This window comes from Botryllus schlosseri, chromosome 6 (assembly GCF_051294905.1).
Source record: "Botryllus schlosseri isolate E-star chromosome 6, Bs_hap1, whole genome shotgun sequence".
NCBI lineage: Eukaryota > Metazoa > Chordata > Ascidiacea > Stolidobranchia > Styelidae > Botryllus > Botryllus schlosseri.
In genome coordinates, this window is record NC_137241.1 from 28,122,595 (window position 1) to 28,134,665 (window position 12,071).

The window sequence follows — 12,071 nt, forward strand, 5'->3', positions numbered from 1 at the left end:
GTTTTCGAAAATCACACCTGTATTTGTAATATCATTAGCCATTTTCGTCAGTCATGAAGATGCACCATGTAATTTCGTAAGAGGCCACCTCCTATTAACTGCTGATAGTTGGCGACCCCTCGACTGAATCGGATTCTTGAAAGCGCTCACATGAGTGCGTTATAGAGCCTCATGTTTCATTTCGACTTGAAGCAGTTGTTAATTTTGATATCCACGGTATTTCGACAACATCATTCGTCTTACACGGGGATGATATATTTCATTACGATCCCGTATCTGCTGACTTGCAGCACGGCCCGTTTTCGATTTAGGCGTGTATTAAAATACTGCTGACGCGGATCAGATGCTGATGGCGAGCCTAGATGAACCTCCAACGCTTCGGTTGGGACTCATGGTGTTGTGGCTGAGGAGCGTACCAGTACGCCTATTTTTAGCAAAGGTCGATATATACAAAAGTTTAAAATTTACATAGGACTGGCATAACTCTCGTGAAATAATTTACAGTCTTACAATTTAAAAAATTTACAGTCTTCCGATTTCGCTACTTCAGATTGTAATTGAGTAGAAAGTAACGACGTTACAACTACTTTAGTACCAACGCAGAGAACTTTGACCAACTCTACTGTTTGTCATGACGTCCCGCTTAATTTATATTGCTTTTCAGCGTTGTCATCGCCAAAAGTGCGGAACGAGTCGGTTTCGAAGCGTCAATTTCGTATTCTGTGGGACGAAGTGAATGGAGCGTCCGGATATCGGTATAAATGCGGCAATAAAGCCATTGAAGATACGAAGACGACCTACAAACTCATCGTCGGTCTCGAACCCAGCACAGAATATCACTGTAACGTCACCGCGTACTCGGACGATGGCGTGGCAAGCGTACCTGGCAAGATATCTGTTACAACCGGTACGTGCGCTTATAGATGTTGATTGTTCACGCGAAAGTCTTGTCTTGTTTTAATTCAAAATCGCAAAGGGTACGAACGAGAGCCGAGACCGGGAAGACGAGATGCCGATCCATCAACGAGCAGTTTTTATTATTTTTCATCCGCCCAAAACGCACGTCTGTCATGCTACCAACGAGTTATAGTTTATACCAGTGATTATTGACGTTTACTAGCCCACGGAAAACTTACGATAATGTACAAGCCTTCGCGGAACCCAGAATTTTCGCTGAGTCATAAAAATCCACCACAATACACACCTAACAGCACATTTAATGCATTACCGTGGATTCCTTGTGCACAAAATGAACTGTGCATTAACAGAGCGTTAAAAGAACAACAACATTTTAAAATATAATTTTCACACAAAACGAAAACATAATGAATATTGATTGTATATCAGTGGGACTTTTCCTGTTTCCTTTCCGATACCAGTTTAGAAATGCGAAGCTTCACCTTGAACAGTGTCATAAAATTGTTTGGTAGCAACATAATAGCGTGATACCAATCGCCAAATTACAAATGAGCTTATAGTATGGGCATTTCAGAAGGACAAGGTTTAGATGTCGAACCCAGCCTCCCCCGCATATATTCGCGACTGCACACGACGTACCACGATAACAATCGCAATTCGACTACTGGTCTGGCGTGTATAATTACCAGGTACATTCGATGGCCTTCGGCCATATCATCACAAATGATATGTATATGAGCGCCGTGAGCGGAGAGTGTATCTTGACCTCCAGCGGAATTCCCGAGACGGGCTCACGGAACCATTACTGATCCATGGATCAGTTAAGAACAACTACTGAATAGTCCTTAACATTAGGTTATAATACATATACGCGAGCAGTAATATCGGTATGACCCATGTTACTAATGGCACCAATCACATTATGATTATTGACTAGCAGCGAGAAAATATCTTAAAATGCAGGGGTTCCCAGAGCCGTGCAGACCAGTTTATGCAATGTAAATGACGTTTCTTATTTTTTCAAGGTTTGAAAAATACGGTCATTGAATTTTAAATTTTTTAAAAGGGAGTCAAGTTGTAGAAAAGGTTGACAACACCTGTCGAAGAGATAGGGCCGCGGGAAAGGTGGCGTATTGCAATTTTACCACTCCTTCGAAAAAACAGCGATACAACTCGAAACAATAAGTCCGTTTTTTGCTATATTTGGTAAAGCCGACTCAAGATTATAATATCTATTGATTTTACTACGTGTGCACATCGTTGTATGCGTCTATTGCTATGCAGCCAGGGGAAGTTAATGGGCTCAATGACGATTTTGGATGAATTAATTGTCTGATAATCTTTTCTTTGAGAAACTACTGTATAAATATAGTTTATCAAGTATTGTACATATACGAATTTACATCGTTCAAGGGCGCAGCCAGGAAAAAAATCGGGAAGGGGGAAGTGGCAAATTTTTTTGAAGAATTTAGCGGAAATACCCCCTCATATCTACCCATCATTTAATTGGCGATTTCGTCACTACCTGGTACACACGATTCATAGACTCACGCGCACCCTTCCGTAACGAACTAAATCCTGTATTACATGAGAAACCATAGAAAAGTTTTTGACGTGAATGAAGAATTTTCTCAATAATGTTAGTACATGCATAAATTGCAGATGATAATTGATCAAGTGGCGTCTCCCAAAGCTTAGGGTATCTAAATATAAATCTTGCGCAATGTACACGCCACACGCGGTTAAGACTATTCATGGGGTTGAGCAGGTTGACTTGGGCTGGGTCCATTGTTAGTAATTGCTTCCTCAAAGCACGTTGCTATATGTAGGGACCGCTGGCTAAGATTGTCGCTATTCTGAAAATATTGGAATAGCTCACATGAAGCAGGCCAAACAAAAAGACTCTTTGGTCAGACTCGTGCTATTTCACATTCGCACTCTTTTATGGGGGAAACATTTTTATGTGCGAGTCGCATTCCTACTGCGAAGGTAAGATTGCAAGGACATGACTTTATTCGGCGCCAGTCGTATTGGCACCTGGACATCAATATCGAAGGCTTCGGCAATCATGCGTCGATTTTATCACCGTCAATCGTCATGGGAGCGCATTTCTTGGTGCCTATACGTTCCTTCGTATTGAATTTGTATTTGTTCCAGTTTGCCAAGCATCATTTGGATTATAATGTTGTGTTTGATTTATATTGCGGTTATATAACTCAGAGGAATGTTCTGCTCCCATGTATCCCCTTTATTGCGTGAAAACACACTCTTTTCGATAAACGTGTAGTGTCGGTATAAGCATATGACGTACGTGGCAACCAAAATATTTACTTACAGCTGTAAATCCATGCGACAACCCGGTCTGCTTCAACGGCGGCACTTGCCAAGAACAAGGGCAAGGTTACAAATGCCAATGCCCACAAGCGTACGACACGCAAGACTGCAAAAACGGTATGCATACTCGGAGAAACGCTGTCTGGCATCTTTTACTTACCCTCTTGAATTTGCAGTAACGGATTGGTGTACTTCACGTGGCACCAAAGACACTTGCAAAGAAAACTCGGAATGCAGGAACGACCCCATATTGCTTCGCGGCGTGTGCGAATGCCAAGCCGGCTTCCGCGGTAATGGCACAGTAGGATGTGTTCGTAAGTTTTGAAATATCGGTGCGTAAATATGAAAAAAATTATGATGAAGAAGATTTTCATTTGAAGGATACTGTGACGCAAACAACCTCGAAGGATTTCACTTTGATCTAACCGACGTTGGGGCCACCGCCTACTCGCTGCAAAATAAGTGCCGTCAGTATCAATTCGTAATTTATAGGGGATATCGTATGAAATATATACAGCAGACACTTTGATATACGTTTAAATGATATATTCATTATGTAAATATATTATAACCCGTATTCACTCGTATTCCGATGATGGCTGAGAGCGATCAAATACACCAATTCTCATGAATACACGGTACGGGTGTGAAGTGGGTTCTGCTTTCGTTCCCACCTCGAGTTGCAAAAAGGTGGCAAGCGTTAGCATCACCCACTCCATTCCTGGGGTATATCTCCATAAGGATTGATGCATTTGACTCGTTTTCAATCCTTGGAACGGGTGATGAAGCATAATTCGGAATCTGGAAGCAGACTTGGACAACTAGTAATTCTAGTTGCCCGATTAGACTGAATAAGAGCGAAATACCAGTAATTTAATTTTATTCTAATTTGTGAAATGTTTCTTTGCTCTAATTATAATACAATCTGGGGATCTTTTTATGCTCTAATTTTTATTGTAATCTAATTTCGGGTTGTCCTGAAAAAGTTGCAGAATTGTATATTCCGCAACGAGCCAAGCTTGCCGTACAAACATGTGTCTCTCTCATACTTATGCGAACCACCTGTCATTTGATATGAACTGAACTCTATTCAATTTCCAAGTTTTCGCGAATTCAATAATTATAATTTTACTCTAAATTGGAAAATTGCATAGCTATAATTCTAAATTCATTCAAATTTGGAAGAAAATGTGTTGCTGTAAATCTAATTCTAATCTAATGTGGAAAATCCGAGAATTTTGTAGTAGTCCATAATGACCAGCTCAATCTATGATTGACATCCTGCGATATGATGAAAATCTTCTAAAGTCACCGCTTTTCAACCCACGGATTTACAGTGTACGCTTTACGTATGCGTTGGCGACAACGTAGAGTATGCGGAAATTGTAGCTTGTATATTCATATACTCCGTACTTTTGCACGTTTCCAGCTGAGAGTGGCCGCTACGAAGCTTCAGCCGTATGTAAAGTCAACGACACAGGTGCAGCAAACTTTGTGGATTTTACCAACGTCTCTTGCAGCAAATCTATCGCAAGCGTCATCCCGACTGTAAGCGTGAAAGAGCGCGTATTCTCAACAGATTGTCAACGCACGTCGCTTTGCAGGGGCCAGTCTCAAACACATCGTCGGAACAGCTAAAGACAGATACCGCTAAACTCCAGCTTGTAACGTCCAACAGCGAGAAGACAGTAGCCAAAGAGGAGGTGAAAAAGATTTCAGAATACGTGGCTGGCGTCAGCGAGGCGGCGACCGCACAGAAAACGGTAAGTTTGTAGCGTTTTTGAAACGCGGCGCTTTCTTTTAACTCTGAAGGGGGCGCGAAGCGGAGGTCAACTGCTGAAGTTTTTTTTAAATAGTAAATTCATATTGAAATGAACCCGAATATTTTCGGCTGACACTCGTCAGGGGTAATCGTCAGCGACTAGTAGAGAATTCAAAAGAACATCGTATATCAACAATCGTATCAAAAAATATGACGTCACCAGCATGAAATGTCGAATACGAGAGCGTGCAATGTAATATTTTAGATGGTACACGAACTCGTTTTGTTGACTCAGCCTTGGCTGGTGTATTTTGATAAAGGCACATAAATGAAAGTGTGACCGGCCCCTTCTGATGACGCGAAATCTGACGTCTCGATAATGTTTCACACATGCGGGATTATCCAACAAGTGTTTGCCAAATGCAGAATTTATGGCCTTTGATTGTTCCGCATCAACCTTGAGCGGACGTGTCATGGGTGAGCTTTTCGCCAAGCGTGACGCGCGTGTTCTAATAAATCTAGGGACATGCTGGTTTATGCGTTCCTGCAAACGCTTAGACGTTCTTCCCACGTAGCCTCTACTAGTTGCTGACGATTACCCCTGACGATTGTCAGCCGAAAATATTCGGTCTCATTTCAATGACTATACTATTTAATTGGATATTTAAGTTTTGTACCTCCAAGAAGCTGTTCAAATATTTCAATAATAGATAACTAAACTATAATCAGATCCTCAACACGTGACTGTACGGTCGGTCAGGTAGATCTCTCCGGAAACCGGCATGTTTGCGAACGATCGAAGCGCCAGGATAGCTCATTGTCAGTGTTATTGTATTGCGGCACTGCTATTGTTCAAACCAATGCCAATTTTAAGGGGTGTTTCGGAGTGGTTCTTCGGACGGAGTGTGACAGTAGCTTTCGTTCGGGTGACAAGATATCACATTACCATATCTGTTTCCGGAGAAACACCATAAATTACTTGAATATTGCTAGCTGCGTGCTGTTTATAACTGTCCGTCGGTTAGTTATCTATCATATCACATGAACACTGAACAGTCAGTGTGGGCGTGTCAGTGGCGTAGTAGCGTCCCGATATTTGAACTGGATGGATGTTTCTCGCCTTCTGGTTTCACTCTAATCTATACCAGACTATGTACAATGTACGCTGTCGGATATGCACACGAGTTTTTGTAAATCGCGGTTTCGCGCGTCTGCAGATTTCAACAGACGTTCTCGGGAATGTGGTGAACGTCGTTGACAATTTGATACGATCTAATTCACTGTCACTCACCGGAACCTCGACTACCACCACGGAGGCCCCACCTAGTGGCTCATCGACTGTCTCGACTACGGCTTCGACTACACCTGTATTGTCCGCGAGGGAACAGGAAAAACAAGTGAAAAGGCGAATATTGCAGTCAGTGAACAATTTGGCGAATAACGTCGAAATTCCCGAGAATGAGACTTCAGTCAATTTCACAACAGCGTCTATGTTGGTGACGGTAAGTTTGAGATCAATGGTCAGGGTTATATGTAAGAATATATATGTGTACCGTTAACTGTTGGTTACTAAACTGTGATCAGATAGCCGCCCGCCCAAGTATGATCAACGGAGGTGCTTCAAAACCATGATTTGTGATTTTCAAAATCATACATATTCCACTCAATTAAGGTAAAATATAACCATCGTATTAGAATAGAGCTGCCGAAATAGATTATACAAGGCGGGATTACGAGTCGTGTCATTATGATAGTAGTACATGCACACTGCACAGCGCAGCATGCACATTGCATCTGGAGAATTTCTGTCAAAACTGGAAGCCCTTTACCATGTTTTCAATAGCCCTAATTAGCTAGGAGTAGTCGAATTTCGAAACATTTAATAAGTTATTTGACTTCAACCTATAGGTAGTCATAAACGGGCTTACCATATATATATAGAATGCTGCAACATCACAGCTTCCCTGACAAGCCTCATTGTCTGATATAATAATTAATCCGCTTCATGAGCATGAAATTTCTACACCGCACACCGCAGCAAATTCGCAATCGCCAACAAAAGCTAAAATATGCGTGATAACTTGAGAGCAGTTTTCTGGTCCGGTGTTACCAGATGTCTCTTTCTTAGTAGCTTAGAATTTATGAATTGCCTTTACTGCATAGGTGACGAAGACACCTGTGAACCAAACAGCCTGGTTCTCACCAGTTTATGCGGACGTCACTACTCACAATCGCACTGAAGTTAGTGAACGGCCCGTCAACATATCCATACCGACTGCTGCATTGGAAAAGGCGAAAGACGCTAATGGGTTATCAAGAGTGTCCTTCTTCCTCTACTTGGACAGCACTTTATTCCCGTCGGACACCTATAGTCCTGGCCTGGTGAGTATGTACGCATGCGCTTCTGCGAACTTCGCATCCGTGGTGTAAGTAGCAATAATTGAACGCTGCATAAGTCAACCATATCCATAGCCAAATGACCAGGCCTGTTTATTTTTGGATTTCTCCAAAAATAACAACAATAGCTTAGTTTTGGATGTTTTCAAATTTTATTTTTGGAGAATCTCCAAAAATAAGAAATGAAGGTGTTTTTAGCCCTAATACTACATAGAAAACTTCACTGAAAGTATGTTATTATCATGTATTCATGTTCTTCAACACATCGAGATCATCAGTGATCTTGATCTATCTTTCTGATACTTTCGTCACAAAGTCTTTGGCCTGGAGAATGCCCTCCAAATAAAAATCAGTGGGTGACGCCCGGAAGAGACCTTTCTCCCAATTGATTTTCGAGAAATCAGCTTCGACCGTCGCAGTTGTGGGAAACATCGAGCCATGTGGGTCCAAAGAACTGACGCTCGTCAATAATGCGCTTGAAAGTGACGTCCATTTGGTATCGGACAGACATGGATTGGAATTGGTCTTCGATATTCTTTATCTACTCAGGTGTCCAGTTGTTCGACAGCCCACCCCGGCGTTTGTCGATCAATTCACTGAGCTGCAAATAGAGTAGCTTACATATATGTATCACTGTTGTTTATATTATTAGAATCTAAAAGAGCAAGAAGTGTTTGTTCTGTCATGCCTACGAGGTTGCACCACTTGGTGTGGTAGACAGGGCAGAACCCTTTCATTGTCGGCAACTTCAATTTTCTTTATGCCGTCGATGAGCCCTGCTATAAGGCTCCAGGCTGCCTCGAACGTGGACTGCTTCTCTTCTTAGTCGATATTCTCGAGAAGGTCGAGGACTGCACAGTGCACACTCTGATCCTCCACGAAATTGCGTGACTCAGTGAACTTGAGAGCCTAGCACCTTCTGACCAAAGGAGCTTCCTTGCCGCAGGTGTCATTGTCCCAGTCCTCAGCTGGGCACCGAGCTCGAAGGCGTTCGACCATGCGATGGAGCTCATCCTGATGCTCCACGATCAGATGGCCAAATCCCTGAATCTTTGTGACGGTGGTGCTCACCTCTGTGGCCATGCGCTCGAGGACGATTAGTTGGATCCACTACTGCAGCGGAGGGATACACAGGCCAGACTTCTATCGTTTATAACCCCGAGGAGTTTGACACGGTGTCTAGTCAACCAAGCGGTCATCTTCTTAATTGACAACCAACATGTGTCTACAAACTTGGGACACATACTTTTCTTTTCCTGGATCAAGTCCTGTTGCCGTTGGAGGTAACCATTCAGTCCCATCATCGTGTTAGACGAAGTTATTGTTGTAGAGGTGGCGGTATTTGGCCTGCGTTACAAGGTCCCACCGGCACCACACTCGCACCATTTCATACCATGCCGCCTCTTCAACCCTTGTCGTGTCGCCTCTGATCCTTCCAGTGAGCGTTTCGAAGACCCCCTCCCACTCACACATGCTGTTTTTGTGTGTGTTTGTGAGTTTGCTGGTTGTTTCAACAGTATTTACACTGCTCTGACTCGTGCATTTCACTAAAAAACTTGAAAAAACATCATGCAAAAAAATCTTATTTTTGGATGTTTTCAAATCTTATTTTTGGAGAATCTCCAAAAATAAAACCCAATATCCAAAAATAAACAGGCCTGCAAATGACTGATTCGGTTATCGCGAACGGATTGACGCGTGACATTGCATTTTAGGCTGCCACATATTTCCAAGTGTTGGTTGACCAAATGACCAAATAGACAAAAAGAGGTTAGTGAAATCACGACCCATGTTGACGTCATTGTTGCGTCACAGGATCGAGGAGTTTGCGGCCATTATGAAATGGAGTAGGCAGGATACAATGGGGGCAGAGGGGGTGGTTAAATCGCGTGAAGCTCGTAGAAGGTTTACTAATTCTACCAAAGAATACTCCATAATTTATGCTTTTTTACGAAATAATTTTCGACCCATTCGAGCTCGCCCTCCAATTTTGGGGTGTGGCAGTTACGATCCCTAAGGCTACCATATAGTAAATATTCTCCGTGACCATCCCAGTCCTATGTTTCACCGACATTGTCAATACAGATCGTTGCAGCCAACGTCGGCAATGATAGTGTCCCGATTAGAAACTTGAAAGATCCGATTGAGATGAATTTCTCTGGCGAGAAGAAGAAGCCCGGGGTGAAATCTGGACTGCGTTTTGACGTAAGTATGCCCTTGGCAATACCACTTAAAATAAATAGTGGTAAGGCAATGTAACCACACACTTCTATTCGCCAACTTAGTAGATACGTTTATCAATAATCCATAGAGGAAATAGCGAGATTGTAGTTTGATCCACTGCCGCAACACATGGGCAGCAGGTTTGCATCACGAATACTGAAGCCATGAGGTTCATATGCAGACTAGATGACCTTGCTCAAAGTGATTGAAAAGATTCAAAATGACTGAAATAACCAAGTTCTTTCGTGTAGATATGTAAAATGGGAAATAGCCAAGTGATAGAGTCACATTCTCCATTAGGATTGAACACAGCAAGAGGGAGTGAAACTGCGGAGTCTTTACTCACTTCCGCTTTCATAATTGCGTACAGCTTTACACACATTATATGCCATAGAATGCTATAGTTCTTTGCGGTGACGTGGGACAATACGCTAAGATAAAAAGAATGACGTGTATATTCAAACGCTGCATGAGAGGCCGGAAGTGCAATGGAATTCAGCGCTAGAATGACACAGAACCCGCAAAACTGCAGCATCATTATATTCGGCAACAGAAGCATGAACACTGAACAGTGAACAGCCAGAATCACTTAAATGGGGATTTAATATATTCCAATCGCTAGCAATTGCTTGGAGTGTCGCTATAGCAAGCAATCCGAAATCACTCGTATTGATTCAGAAACTTTCAATCAGCTGAAACCATCATTCTGACATCGTCCGATAGCTAGATTGTGTTTGTGTGACTGCTGCTAACGCGTCAGTTTCAAACAATTATCATCTTTCAGAGAAAGAGGGATTGCTTCAAATGTGGCTATTGGAATGTTACTAAAAGCGAGTGGAGCTACGATGGCTGTAGATGGGTCGTGGACGGCCAAGAAAAGCTAACCAGATGCCAGTGTGATCACCTAACCAACTTCGCCTTACTTGTGGTAAGTCTACATACACTCTGCAGTGCACAGTACGCAGGTACTTACATAGCCACAGCTTGACTTTTCAGCACGCTTGTCGAGACTTCTGTATATATATATTCGACCGCAATGATTGTGCTTTGGCTGAATATACCCGCGTAAACCCACGATAAAATCAACCATTATAAAAAACAGTCAACCCAAGTAATATGAGTGGCGCAGCTACCATTTGGCTTACATTACAAGGGGTTGCCACCTGCTGCAATTATTGCAAGGATGCGATTTCGGGGTTGACTATATGTAAGTGTAAACGTAATATTTTCGATTTCTGAATTTGTTACAGGCAACTACTAATCTGGATCCTAACGTGCCACTGGAGACGGCCAGCGTCATCGGATTGTCACTTTCAATGCTGGGTCTCGTGCTGACCATTATCATCCACGCAGTCAAAGAGTAGGTTGCATATGCCCGTAATTAGGGTTGCATTTGAAACAAAATAAATTTAAAACAAACATGTTTAAAACATTATTTTTTTAGCCAGAGCGTCACTATGTAATTGTGACGTCACAGTGAATTGACATTGACAATTGAAAATATAGGATAAATATGGCTCTTTCGACGAAAAGGTCTTCCGACCACTGTCATGAACAGACCAAAACCGGGACTACACCGTTACGCAGCAATTTTACGGTCGGCGGTAATCATCAGCCGAACACCCATTCCATACCAATGATCTATATCTGCATGCGGAAACTGTTCAACCGACGACGATTTAGAGGGCTCCAGCCACCCCACATCGTTTACGTCGATTATTGTGGGTGCAAACCGTCCGTAGGCTCATGCTACATGGTTTTTCGGACGTATTCACACAATTACGGCATAATTAGACAACGTTTGAAAAAAACAAACATTTTTTAAAAAAGGCACTTGTTTAAAACACTGTTTAAGACATGTTTTAAACAAAGTGTTTTAAAACATCGTTTGTTTTAAATGCAACCCTACCCGTAATACGTGTGTGAACTCCATGTCGCGCAGCTTTGACCAAGTTGTAACTTGACGAATATATTATTTGAATTTTGTTGCTGGTACTATACGTTTTAACAATAAATCATCGTGGTAATTACATCCAATCAATATGTAAGTTTACTTTTATCCACCTCGACGCTTTCGGTCCGTGCCGATGCTGTGTAGGTGCAAAGCCCAACTTTCGCCTTCAGATCCATTATAAGTTCTAAGTCAAGCTCCGGAATACGTTCTGACAGTCAATTTTATATTTCATTTCAGGGACATCAGAAAAAGACGGCCCACACAGATATTGTTCCACATTTGCACCAACCTACTGATATCCAGCATAATATTTGTTGTTGGGATCGAAAGAAACGAGAACAGGATGACGTGTACCGTGATTGCGAGTTTTATGCATTTTTTCTACCTGACTACCTGGTGTTGGATGGCCGTCTACTCGTACGACATGTACAGATCACTGGTCATGGTAAGCCATTTTCGATATGAAGCAGGTAAAGTACGTGT

The 12,071-nt window shown here is 42.3% G+C and overlaps 1 protein-coding gene across 1 annotated transcript in view; it reads left to right on the plus strand.

Moving 5' to 3' along the window:
• Positions 1-12,071, plus strand: part of LOC145440180 (uncharacterized) — a 31,271-nt gene that overhangs the window by 2,768 nt on the left and 16,432 nt on the right. Inside the window, exons 3-14 of the mRNA XM_080317757.1 lie at positions 665-907; positions 3,256-3,369; positions 3,429-3,566; positions 3,633-3,719; positions 4,682-4,800; positions 4,857-5,015; positions 6,232-6,516; positions 7,178-7,396; positions 9,497-9,616; positions 10,419-10,562; positions 10,885-10,994; positions 11,826-12,033. Coding sequence (XP_080173883.1) covers positions 665-907; positions 3,256-3,369; positions 3,429-3,566; positions 3,633-3,719; positions 4,682-4,800; positions 4,857-5,015; positions 6,232-6,516; positions 7,178-7,396; positions 9,497-9,616; positions 10,419-10,562; positions 10,885-10,994; positions 11,826-12,033 — 1,946 coding nt within the window. The remainder of the gene's footprint in view (positions 1-664; positions 908-3,255; positions 3,370-3,428; positions 3,567-3,632; positions 3,720-4,681; positions 4,801-4,856; positions 5,016-6,231; positions 6,517-7,177; positions 7,397-9,496; positions 9,617-10,418; positions 10,563-10,884; positions 10,995-11,825; positions 12,034-12,071) is intronic.